Source organism: Taudactylus pleione, unplaced genomic scaffold, assembly GCF_031769625.1.
Source record: "Taudactylus pleione unplaced genomic scaffold, aTauple2 ptg000046l, whole genome shotgun sequence".
Taxonomy (NCBI): Eukaryota; Metazoa; Chordata; class Amphibia; order Anura; family Myobatrachidae; genus Taudactylus; species Taudactylus pleione.
Window position 1 is genome coordinate 17989402 of NW_028284448.1, and position 14053 is coordinate 18003454.

At 40.2% G+C, this 14053-nt stretch overlaps 1 protein-coding gene across 2 annotated transcripts in view; it reads left to right on the forward strand.

Annotated features, from left to right (window-relative positions):
* The window catches only part of NT5DC1 (5'-nucleotidase domain containing 1), a 446918-nt gene that overhangs the window by 406451 nt on the left and 26414 nt on the right, over nt 1-14053 (forward strand). For both annotated transcript variants that reach the window (XM_088460431.1, XM_088460432.1), the window contains one exon: nt 10712-10873. In XM_088460431.1, coding sequence (XP_088316557.1) covers nt 10712-10873 — 162 coding nt within the window. The remainder of the gene's footprint in view (nt 1-10711; nt 10874-14053) is intronic.

The window sequence follows — 14053 nt, forward strand, 5'->3', positions numbered from 1 at the left end:
CGTCTGACCGGTCGCACTCTCCTAACTAATGACCTGTAAACAGGTATGAGAAACAGGGACATATGATCGGATCTGCCAATATGGGGGCAAACAACAGTTTCATAAGCTGACTTGAGGTTTGTATACACCTGGTCCAAGGTACGCATGCCCCTAGTTGGAGCCGATACATTTTTATATAACTTAGGCAATACTTTCCTCAGGTCAGCTTGATTGAAATCACCTGCTATAATAAAAACTGCCTCAACATACACAGATTGTAATTTCGCAATTTCCTCGTAAAGAATTCCCAGGGCAATTGTCACATTAGCCTGAGGGGGAATATAAACGGCAATGATAATTGCCACCGAAACTTCTCTGGGCAAATAAAAGGGTCTACATTTGACAGACAGATATTCAATATCCACTGAGCAATGATTACCAATACAGATAGCATCAATACACCAGGTACGCAGGACATACAAACACAGCCCCCCACCCCTACTTTTCCCTGATGAAGAAGTTCTGTCTGCTCTGAACAGAATCCTGTTTCCAAAAGAGACCGCAGTATCCAGAACTAAGTCATTTAGCCAAGTCTCGGTAAAAATTAATACAGAGCAGGACTCCAGATGCTTCATGTATGAAAGAACTGCATGTAATACGTCCAGTTTACTAGTCAGGGACTGAACATTTGCTAGAAATAAGCTAGGCAAAGGGGGTTTGATAAAACATAAATTGAGCCTGGCTCTAGTACCAGCTCGTTTACCCCTTTTTTGCCTCCTCTCCCTCCTCCGATGCCTCTTCCAACCCTGCCTGCGTCTCCAGGGATAACCGAGTCTCCAGAAATGCCCCCCTCCAGAGCGCTGCCCACCCCCATAATCTCTACTTCCATTGCCGTGCACATGGCTCTTCTCACAACTCCAGTCTCCAGACCAGCCACCACTCACCACCCCAGCTGCGACAGACCCATCCAGGGCCGCCACGCTTGCAGGCACAGTAACTCCAGGGGCAGCAGACACACAAGCTCCAGAAGCGGCAGCAATCCCAGCCACCCCCGCTCCACCCACAATGCCTGTGGCTGAGGGGTTACCCGGGGCTGTACCTCCCTCAGAGACCTGCACAGCCTCTGCGCCGGACCCAACAGCTCCTGCAAGCGGCTCCACTCCACCAGCTCCGGAACCTGCCACTCCACTCCAAACTCCAGTCAGGCGGAGACCAAGGAGCACCTCGCGGGGGTATGTGATCCCACACCGGCCGCCGTCACCACACAGGACTCCGACAAGCAGGAACAGGAACAACCACACCACATCCGGAGCGCGCAACACACGGACACCAGGACCATAGGAATCGCCATCACCGGCACTACAAACTTGAGCTCTACTGTATATATATGTATATAAACTTATATCTAAAATCCAATTTGCTTTAGAAATGGAGACTTTAGGCATGCCATATTCCACCTCTGCTTCTTCCCTGTTAGTCAAATGCCCCAAGTGGCATGAATCTGTTACCAATGGAGAGGGTTCCACCGTACTTTGTCAAGGGTCTGGGAACCCCTCTCCTTCATTCAGTCTTTAATGAAGACTCAGGTTCATAATGTGCATCAGATACACCATCTTTAGTACTTTTAGGGCCCCATTTATTAATGATCGCAAATGCAATGCAGTCTGGGCATGACACCCATGATCGCATTGCAAGATGAGATCCTATCACAGGAATGTATCATCCGGCACCTGCAGGCACGGGCTCAGAAAGGATCCCGTCACTGTGATGTGCCCAGAGACCTGCCGAGGCTACTGCACATGCGCCGTCACGCTGACTGCACATGCATGGCCACCATTGCTGGGGAGGGTTCTGGAGGAACCCTCTCCTGGCTAATTATGCGAAGTGTAGCCCAGTCATCTTCAGATGGCTTTAGCTGCGGGGGCCAATATCCAGAATGCATCACATTCCAGATGTTGGTAAATTTGGCAGCATCGCATCCTTCACGGAAACCTATGGGGATGTGGCTGGAGTGGAGGAATCTCTGATACCTGCTGCGGTCCATCATACATCTTGGGAAAACGTAATATTTGAGGTAAACCCCCAACGGGGATGTTTTCGGGGATATAGCTGCAAAAATATACAATGATAAATGGGCCCCACAGACATATATGACTATGTATTTTTGCTTATTGATGTCTGTTTTGAGTTGTTTAATTTGTGTATTTGTGCCCTTTTCCGTGAACTAGACCATACCTACTTCCCCTCTTTTCTTTGGTCTGCCACATTCCCCCCATATGTCTTGCAGAATTCCATAAATTATTTATGAATATAAAATTAAAACAGGAACACCTTGGGAAAGCTTGTGCCATATGAAAAGCAGAGCAACAGAGACATTTTCCAAAAGGGTTTAAGCAGAATGTTTAAACCACACTAACTGCAGTATGCACAATCTTACCTGCGTGTTGGTGCTTGATAAAAATAAAATACAAATAAGTGTTAGTGGTTGGTGCTTAATTGTGCCTAATATACTGTATGTTAAATTTCATAAATTACCCAAAAAGTTAGTGGGAAGGAGATAATCCCATTTATTTAGACAAAAACACATAAAAAAAAAATATTCACATTAAATTAAAAGATAGTAACAAAACAGAGGAATCTGGTTCCAGAAAAGCCTTTTCACCAAAGTTTGGTGCTGCTTTGGGCTGGTGCTAGATTATAGCATGAGGTCCCGGGCTCAGCAGCTCAGCACCACCGCAGGAAGTTTAATAAAGTCCAAGACTGGGTCCAACAAACTCCCTCTGGTTCACATGCAATCGTTCCTGCAACGTGTTTCCGATCCTTCTTCAGGCAGAGGTAGCATGTGGTCAGAAATTGACAATATTTATACTTTCAGAATGTCCTTGATTGGAGATTCAATTCCTGCTTCTACGTCTAGTTTCGTGTGTTGTGGCTCTGTCACTTCCGGTCAATACCAGAAGTAAGTTGCGTTTCCACCGTCCGAACTTCCAGGGGAAGTTCATGTGTTCTACCTAGCCGCCATCTTTCATTTTGCGTTCCACAATTGCTTCTAGGTCTCTCACTAGGGGATTAATATTAGGCTTCAACTGCGTCCATTTTGTTTGGGGTTTTTTTGTTTCGATATAAGCATTATTGTGACATCCCCACCAAGATAAACAAAGTAATTTCACTTCAAGGAATAGCAAAAACGTTGTTTTGAACAGGACTGGTTGAGGTATTAGGTATTAGTTATTCTGCCAGTTAAAACTATACTGTATTTTATGTTAGGGTAATGTCCATCCCTCTACCAGCAGAATATATCCATATACCTCACCAATCCAGTAGTTTAACATGAAAGATAAAAAGAGAAAGGTATAAATTAACAATAATTCATCATAATAATACATCACAAAATAAAAACAATTAAAAAAGGCTAAAATCTAAAAACCACTTAAGATCAAAATCAAGATTTAGACCGTTAGGTGATAGTACATAATTGAAGATCCATTTCATTTCATTTTCGTAGCCAAACATATTTCCATTTTTTGGATCTCCAGTGAGGTATAATTGATTGAATACCTAAAAAGTTTTTTATGTAGTTTTCATTCTTATTGTGTACTATTGAAAAATGTTCTGAAAAAGAATGAGTGCTTAGACCTTTTCTAACATTATAAATATGTTTGGCCAACTGACTTTTAAGTTCCTAGTAGTTCTACCCACATAAAATAATCCACATGTACACTCCAGTAAATAAACTACATTTCTGGAGTGACATGTGATAAATTCCTTTATCTTATAAGATTTTCCTTTCACTTTGAATTCAGGGCCTGATTCAGAGCCGGACGCTATTTGCGCTCGCTCGTTCAGAAAAAGGGGCCGGATATTTAAATTGAGCGCTCGCTCTTTGCGGTCTGTTGACGCCTCTATGTCTGAGCGAGCGAACGAAACATGCGCTCGCTATTTTGTAAAGACGCCCCCTGGCCGCTCGCATCCTACGTCATCTCCGCTATTTATTAGATTAATCGAGTACATCGAAAGGCGTCTGAACTGCTCGCAGTGCTTGTGGTAGGATTTTCCTACCGCAATCATGCGAACAGTTCAGGCTAAGAGACAACCAAGTGACGTGGCCAATGACGTGGCCTGATTCAGAGCCGGACGCTATTTGCGCTCGCTCGTTCAGAAAAAGGGGCCGGATATTTAAATTGAGCGCTCGCTCTTTGCTGTCTGTTGACGCCTCTATTTTGTAAAGACGCCCCCTGGCCGCTCGCATCCTACGTCATCTCCGCTATTTATTATATTAATCGAGTACATCGAAAGGCGTCTGAACTGCTCACAGTGCTTGTGGTAGGATTTTCCTACCGCAATCATGCGAACAGTTCAGGCTAAGAGACAAGTGACGTGGCCAATGACGCTGCTTTGTTAATTATGCACACCCTTAAAACGCCCGTTTTGACCATTTGGCACGCCTGCGTTCGGATCACCACTCCCTGTTTTCAAGCACCTTCCCCTGTTACCACCCACAAACGCCTCATCTTGTCACTCAAATTTCCGACTGCACTGACTGGTTGGTGCATGTGCATTACGACCCATACGCATGCGCAGTTGTGCGAACATCGCTAGGAGCGAACGAGCGGCCGCTTACGAGCAGCTCTGAATCAGGCCCTCAGTAATTTTCTTATTACCAATGTTTTTTTGATACACTTTAAACAAATGCTGCATCTATGAAAACCTTTGTTTCTTTCACTATGCTAATTATTTTCTGGAAGAATACTTCTGACTAACTTATCCCTCAAAGTGGAAGCTTTTCTTTAAATATATACTGGCTTTTGAGGCAATACTTCTTCTAGACCGGGATCGTTCCTAAGGATTTTCCAATTTTTCTTTATAATTTTTTCAACTTGCTTATGGTATGCCCCACATTGAGTGATAAATGCCCATTCATATCCATTTTTGGTAATTTTTGGTTTTACTTTGTCTTGTAGGAGATCTCTTTATTTCACTAATGTTTTGTTTTTCATTAATTAGTAAAAGGTCAGAGTATCCTTTAGCTTTGAATCTTTGACTCATTTAATCAAGTTGCATACTTAAAGTGCTGTCATTAGTGCAATTTCTATTTAATCTTTTAAACTGACCAAGTGGTATGTTTTTTAACCACTTGCTGTGGTGTTCACTTGTGGTCGCAATGTATGAATTTGAGTTGGTCAATTTTTTATGCGTTTTAGTGCAAATACTCCCCCATCTATATAAATTACCAAATCTAAAAAAAAATACTTCTGGCTGATATTAAAAAACAAATTTATATTAAAAGAATTGTTGTTTAAAACATCGCAGAAAGTACTTAAAAGGGCAGATTCATCATCAATAAAATGCCACCAGGCTACCAGGTGTGCACCTTCCCCTTTTACAGGGTCAATATTTATGGTTTCCCAATACACCACAAATAAGTTTGCATAACTAGAGGCAAACCTGGTGCCCATAGCTGTACCTAAAATCTGCAAATAAAATGTACCATTAAAACTGAAATAGTTGCTTTTTTAAAATAAATGACATAGCTTCTAAAATTAATTATTTTAGGTCTTCCTGGTAAGCACTTTGATCTAAGAAATACTTAACGGCTTGTAGGCCCTTCTCTTCTTCAATTATGGCGTACAAAGTACTTAAATCAGCAGTTCCTAGAAAACATTTCTCATGCCATTTAACTTGGTGCAATTTCCTTAGAGTATCCCCGGTATATTTTAAATATGCATTGTTTTCAAGAGGTTGTAAGTAAAAATTAACAACAGCTGATAAGTTAGAAGTTAAGCTTTTGGTCCCTGATATTATCGGGCGACTGGGGTGTTTAGTAATATTTAAATTGTTGCAACATTAGGGTTTTCAATATTAATACAATCCATTTAATTTTTGCTCAAAACACCCTTGTTAAGAGCTTTCTTTGTCAGAGTAAAAAAGGTTTTTAAAAATATTAGGGGTGGGATCACCTTTTAATGTTGATTGATCATTTAATTGTCTATTTATTTTGTTTCAATAATCCTCTTTATTCAATAATACAACACCCCCCCTTTATCAGCTGGTTTAATTATTAAATTATAATTTGTCTTTAATGATTCTATTGCTAAAAACTCCTTTTTGGTTAGGTTTAATTTTTTACAGGGTTTAATGTTATTAAATTCCTTTCCCACTATAGAGGCAAAGCAATCAATACTTCCATTTTCACCTGTTTGGGATAAACCTTTGATACTGGTTTGTATGGAGTTTTTAGAGGGATATTTTGAGTACTTTCTTCCTTTTCTGGATTTTGTAGAAGGAAGAACTTTTTACAACTATATTTGTCCAGGTCAATAAATAATTCAAAATGATTAACTTTTGCCGTATGTGCAAATATTAACCCTTTTTGTAGTACCCTCATTTCAGTGTCTGTTAATACATGATCACTTAAATTGAACACCTTACCCTCTTCTGGTTGAGTTATGGGCTTAATAGGTTTATATTTTTCAGAGGTTTTAATTTTCCACCTCTTTTTCCTCTATAGGTTTTTTCTTTTTTTTGTTGTTGTTCCTTTTGTAGGGATTACTCCCTTCTTGGGGTCCAATGATCCCATTGTAAAAAATATGTTTTGTCTCTATTCATCTGATCTCCTTTTAATGGGTCATATTTATTGCAAATTGGGACCCTATATTCTTGTTCATTGTTGGTTCTCTATTGATGGAAATTTCTCTTGTTTTCCTTTGGCATATTTCTAACAAATCTCCCTTGTTTTTCTTGTTTATAGTTTATCCATTTATATTTACTCTGATTAGATACATCTATGGATTTTCTGTGATTAAAGGTTTTATTGGGAAAGGGAGTAATATTGCTATGTAGTTGAGATTCATTTCTTCTTACTCCATTAGATACATGTTTTGGGAATTTAGGAACATGAATTTTAACTACTGATGGATCTAATTGTACTTCTGGATCTTGATTATTATCTCTAAGGAAGTTTTTCTTTTTTTATTCCTTAATTCTCTCGTATCCCTTTCTAGCTTTTCCAAAATGATATTTTCTCTTTCTTTTACATCTTCCAGATCAATAAAAGGTTCTATAAGAATTTTTAATGAATCTATATTTTTATTAGTGTCAATCAGATCTAATAGTCTCTCTTCTAATGAGATCAACTAATGATTGGGAACATTTAGTCAAAATAAGATTCCATTCATTAATGAAACTTTCTCTGTTATTACCAAAAGAAGTTTCATTGTTAATATTTAAACCCTACAATATTTTTAGCTTGATAATGTTCAAGGGTAAATATTACCCACCAAAAGCGGTTTTCTCTTAACATCAAGGTTTCTAATTTATTCAAAATCGATGTTAAATCCTCATCATTAACATTTGGATCACAATTCTCATCGATATTAAAAATATTTTTTGCATATTGTAGTCTAGTTTCATTGTAGGTAAACATTTCTGCAGCAAAAGGTAATACTCTGATGTTACCATACAACAAGTTATACAAACATAAAGTAATACCTTGGGGTGTGCAAAAGATATTGCAAACATGCAGCCCAAATAACACAGAAAAAGAAGCAACATCAAACTTCAGTCATTATTTGAACGATTGACGTTTGATGTTACTTATTTTTCTGTGTTAATTGGGGCTGCATGATTGCAATATATTTTGTGCACCCAAAGGTATTATTTATTTTTATTATAGCTTGATAAAATTAGCAAAATAAATAAGGTTGAAAAAAAGACTCTGGTCCATCTGGTTCACTTTTTAACAAAGTGTATATTTAATGGTATTTTTAAGGTGAAACAAAACTCTGGTGTGACAGTTGCAGTTAAGCATCACATCGATCTTTAATAATCCCAAAAATGCCAATGAGATAAATTATGTTTATCTTATTCTCAGGATTTATTATTTAAGATTTTCAAAGCATAATTCCAACCACAACTGGAAATTCAAGTTACCTACAGTATTTGGGCCCAACATTCAGTACATTAGGTGACTTCATTGATTTCTTGCATCTGCCTACCACTACACCTCTTGTTCCTGCACGCTACCAATACAATTTTAGTTTTAAATAATATATTTTATCTTTACTTATAGTGGTAAATATAGCTATAAAAATAACACCACGAGATTAAACAGTAGCCTTTGCAGCACGTGGCAAAAGAAATACAGTACTGTAAGGGTGTGGAGAAGGTTAATTAAAAAAATTAAACTAACCAACATACAAGGGGTCATTGTCTGCTCCATATGTTTGGAATGACCCCCCTTACCTACTGTGGAGGGAGCCCTGGGATCTAGAAACCCTAGTTATGTTTACCTCTTGGGAAGCAAGACAAGATAGATACACTTTCACTGAGTGACACATTGATGGTTTAGGGTGACATCTAGTGATGTTCTTAATCCTGTCTTCTTTTCAGTGTACTGACCAAATACAGTCTTTATCTTTTAAAAGATTTCAGCATTAGCTGAATCCAGTGCCAAGTGACCAGTGATATTATCAAGGCTGGATTACTTACTGCCTAGTGGGATCCTAGAGACTAGCAACTACTGGGAACTCATTGCTCCTTCTTTATGTTGTTATTAACTTGAACATCCTTACTGTCCCCAGTGTTTCATTAAGAGTAGAGATACTGAAAATATGTCAATGTGACCTAGGCCATCTTAACAGCATTGTAGGCCTTGGGCAAAGCAATGCACTGGGGCCCAAACCCACCCATTCAAGGGAATAAAATGGAAATGGTCAAAAAAATTTACCTTTAAATGTTTCGGCACTTTTAACAAAATCATGTTTAAACATAAAAAAACATGATGTAAAGTGAGGATTAATCAAAGGAATCCTTTGAACATTATAAGCATTGAAAAACACAAACATTTCAACATACAAATGATAGTACATTTATATATACAGTGAAACACACACACACATATAGTCAATCACATGCACACAAACAAATTTACACACCTATGCACATACATATATACAGTCACATATATATACATACAGTCACACACACATAAATAGTCACACTTATACACATACATACAGTCACACATACATACTGTACATACATACATATATACATGCATACATACATAGTCACAGACTTATACACATACATACATATAGACAGTGCTCCCTGCCAGAGACCCTTTTTATAGGCTGGCTGCTGGATAGTCTTTATCACTGGATCTGCAGAAGCTCCTCCTCTCTCCAATGCTTCTGCTGGCACAATGCCATGTAGCCACCTCTCTCTTCTCTTCTCCAGCTCTCAGTGCAATCTCTGCTCTGAACTGCAGCTGTGATTAAAGTATGGGGGGAGGGCTGAGAGAGGGGGGCCATGCTCCCTGTGCCCTCCCTTAATCCGGCTCTGCAAGCTGGGAGACAGGTAGAGCATGCTGCTTGGCCACTCTGATTGTAATTCTTAATCAGAACAGCCATGGAGCATCTTTCTTTGCCTGCCTCTCAGCCAGCTGCTCTGTGCAAGGAACGAGTGGCCACAAACTCCATTTAGATGCTCACCTCTGTTCATAGTCCCCTAGAATCGTCGGGCCCATGGGCAACTGCCCAGTGTGTCTATACGTTAAGATGGCCCTGAGTGTGACCTTGTTGTCTTTCTGCCTCTCAGTGCCTTCACATTGACACAGACAATGACCTGATTGATGTATAAGCAGGTAATTAATTTGCCCATTGAAATCTGAAAAGGTTCCTGTCACTGCCCTGACCATTATCCAGTCCATTATAATCCCTCCATCTGAACCATGATAGCTTATATCATCTGTAGGAAAAGTTAGTTGCTTGGATAAATAAGGAAAGCTCGGTGTTGTAGAACCCAGTGCCACAACAGGGGCCTGCCATGTACGCCTGCTTCCTGATATCTGCTCACTTGGTATGGACAACTACTACATCAATACAGAGGAAGTTTGCTCCAGTGGTTTTCTACATATACTGTATAGCTATGTGGGTTATAGCAGGCTGCAACTGGAGCTTGGGCACACATCAGTACTAAATGGTGCTATACCCCCCACCCCCCAAAAAATAAAAATAGTAAATAAAAAATAGATATATTTCATAAATAACCAATAAAATAAACTGAAAAAAAAACTTAATAGAAATTATTTCCATTCTGTGCTCCACTGACATCAATTAAACGTCTAATCCTACATTCATAGCGGTTTCTTTATAGAGCGTAATGGTTGACCGTTGATCAAGCATTAGTTTGCAAGTTAAAACTGATTCAAATAGTGGCTGTGGGGACACATGGATACATTATACAGTAAGGATGAAAATAGGTAAGTAATTTGAATGATGCAGTATAAAATTATGGGGTCTATTTAATTTTTTTTTTTTTTAAATGGCTTTTCTCCAGCCATAATTTAGAAACATGAAAAGTACAGAGACATCAGTGATTTCTCTGCATTTTCATTTCTCAATTCTGATCCTGCAGCCCCCATAGGACTTAATGAGGGCTGTGCCGGAATGGTACTTATATAGATGAGAGAAGCAAAGTGTTCTTTTTAATATTAATGAGATTAATGTTTAGCATTATCCTCACATATGTAAAACAGTATATCACCTGTTATTTGTATTTAAGAAAGCAAACAATAATACAGTAGCATTTAAAAGAGCATTCTTTTGCAATCATGTTTACGTTGATGCGATATGATCTAGTTTTCGTAATTTTAGTTTCTATTGGTTAATATAAACATGCAACACTAAGACTAATGAGTTTTTTCTTGTCTTCTTTATTTTCTGGTGTGCAGACTGTGTATTTCGGGGACAGCATGCGATCAGATATTTTCTCAGCCCGTCACTACAGCTGCTGGGAGACTGTCCTCATACTAGAGGAGTTAGAAGGAGGCGAAGTCCTGGAGCCAGACATGACTGATTTTGGATCCTGCTTAAAAAAGAAAGGAAAATATGATGTAAGTGATCCTTACAGATGTTTTCTCCGAGAATAAGCATCGCTTTAAGTCACATGTTGGATATGTGTAACAGTCTGAATAACAAACTCTCTAAGAATGTACACGAACATCCACTGAGATGTTATTTTCTGCTCGGCAGTTCTGACTAATGAGTAACATCACTTTAAAGTAATTTACTTTGGCAGTGTGAACATTTTTGCATCTATATACAGAACTGTGGCAATATTCCTATGCTGAGGTAAAGGTTTGCACTTCAGGGAAACTCAACAGGATTCTCAGCAGCAAACATGTTTATATTAGTTGTAAAATATTTTTTAAGGGTTACAGAATCAGAATGAATCAAAAGAAAATAATTTAAAATAAAAGAAAATTAGTTGGGCTGCCAAAAATAACATTTAGAAGACCACCTTTACCAATACACAAAATCAAAGAGTTAACAGATATCTTTCATGTTTGAAACCTAGCAGTTATCATTAGTAAATGGGAAGCTTGTACTGAAAACCATAACATCAGAAATTAACTACATGTCAAATTGTATTTATCTGTGTCATGCTTTCCATATAGGCCGGCACCCACTGAACCCTATCACCCCACCCTCCATCCAGACATTGCTCCACTCTGCTTAAAACTGATTCTTACCTTTAGAGGGAAGCATTGTCAGTGATCATGACTTTTGCTCTTCATCCTAGGAGAGCGGCGTTGCACAGTGACATCGCTATAATACTACCGTATGTTCCCTGCCTATCACTGACACTAAGGAGCATCAGCAAAAGCAGTTATGCCTGTGCTATGTCTGCCTGCTCTACAGTGTAAGAAACAGCAAGAGAGTGGAGTGGTGAGGGTGCAGGCAGAAAATTCTGACATAATTAAACATACAGATGTGTCCTCAATACGCCTTGAGAGGTTGGGTACCTTAGCCCAGCAGTTGGGGTGCCGGTGGTCACAATACCGACACCGGCATCCCGACAATCAGAATCCCGACCCAACTAGGTAAGTACCCCAACCCCTATCCCTCTCCAAGTACCCTATCCCTAAATCTAGTGCCTAATCCCTAACCCTCCACCCAAACCCTAATACTTACCGTCGGGATGCCGGTGGTAGGGATTTTGGTGCCGGGATTCGAATGCTGTCGAGATTCCAGCACCGCTATTCAGAACACCGGCATCCCGACCGCTGGGATGTTAACTACATCCCCGCCATGAGTCGCCAGACGTGACTGAGCCACTCTGAGAGGAGTAGCGTACAATCTTTTTCTTTAAATTTTGAATCTCATTCGCATAGTAGATGCAGCAAAACACCACTCACAGTGTACTAGAGATGCTGGACTGTGACTTTAACCACACAGATATTAGTATTAAAAATGTGCAAAGTCACAGATGAAGCAAAACTGAACACTCGTGGCCCAAAGGGTCGGTGCCAGTAAGGGGCACGTAGGATCACTATACTTGAGGTACAAGGAAGTGTGCACTGCGGACACACTCTACCGGGTTGCCGGTCAGAAAGAGTGCACCACGATGCAATACTGTAACGTAGGTAGGGACCTCGGAGTCCAGAAACGAGGTGGGTAGTGGCACTGGAGCCAGCCAGAGATTACAAAGCTGGAGAGGTGGGTACATATAACTACACTCAGGCTGTGATGGTAAAGCACTGGTGGAATGGATAGTATACTGCACACAGGTGGCGGTGGTAACGCACTGGTGGAATGGAGGTATACTGCACACAGGCGAAGTGGTAACGCACTGGTGAGATGAATGATATAGCTGCACACAGGCTGAGGTGGTAAAGCACTGGTGAGATGGATGATATAGCTGCACACAGGCTGAGGTGGTAAAGCACTGGTGAGATGGACGATATAGCTGCACACAGGCTGAGGTGGTAAAGCACTGGTGAGATAAACAATATAGTTGTACACAGGAATAGATCACTGGAAGCAAGGGAACCTGGAACGAGAGACCACTAGTAACACTAGCAGCGACAATGGTTGTTCAGGCAACTACCTGATACACAGGAGCCGGAAATATACCCCTGGAAGCCCACTGATTGGTCCACAGCGTCAGCTGACCGGCCATACTGTCAGGGGAGGAAGGACAGTCAGAGAGGGAAGTGTCATGGCGGCTCCCATGACAGGGACTCCGATCCCCGCGCACCAGGCCGCCCGGGACACAGCATCAGGGAGAATGCTCAGCACCTCCCACGTCGCCGCACGAGCCACCCCACTGCCCGGGAAGTCAGAGGAAGCTGGCGGGACGGTAAGGGACGGCCGATCCCCGGCTGAACTCTGACTGGTACCTCGTGGCTAGTTGTGTCTGCCCCTATGGCATTTCTTCAGTGTTTTAGACAAGGCTTTTAAAAAACGATTCTAGGAATTCACTGCAATAATTACACTGTGTATGAAAATTGCATGCTCCCTCTATAAACATGGCATTTTTCTCTGTTTTAATTATTTTAATTGTTATGATTGAATTCTAAATTTTACACTTTATAAGTTCAGAGACCAGTGATTACAAGTGTTTATGTAACTGCTGGAATTATAAATACAGCATTTCATTGAGGTGTATATGTTGTTACACCACAATGCTAAAGACTTTCAGATTGAAAAATGTTGCATGGAATAAATATTTATTTACATGCATGGATTGATGGATTGGAGTTTTAGAACTTGTTTTTCATTAGGTTTAGATCAGGGGTTGCCAACCAGTCAGAGGCAAAGAGCCCAAAAATATATGTTGTCAAGTGAAAGAGCCGATAGCAGGCACGCGCCGTAGGCCACGCCCCATTTTTGTGCGCACACCTTTGGTATGACATTTGCAGGAGCATAACTTTGTGTCTCGCCCCCGTTTTTAGTCACGCTGGGGGCGAGCCCAGCACATTGAAAATACACATTTTACATAATCTTCCAATATACATTTTTCACTGTTGCAGTGAAAGAAAAGGCCAGAGCAATATAGAAAACATTGAAATAGCCACATTCACATAAAATACACAGAAGCAAGCCAGATCCACATAAAAAACATTTAAAATACACATCCACAAAAAATACATATTGAAATCTAGAACCACATAAATACATTGAGAATGTCATTGCCCATTATGCTGTGCCCCATATGTAGTGCCCTCTTGTAGTTGTGCCCATTAAGCAATGCCCCCTGTAGCTTTGCCCATTATGCAATGCCCTCTGTA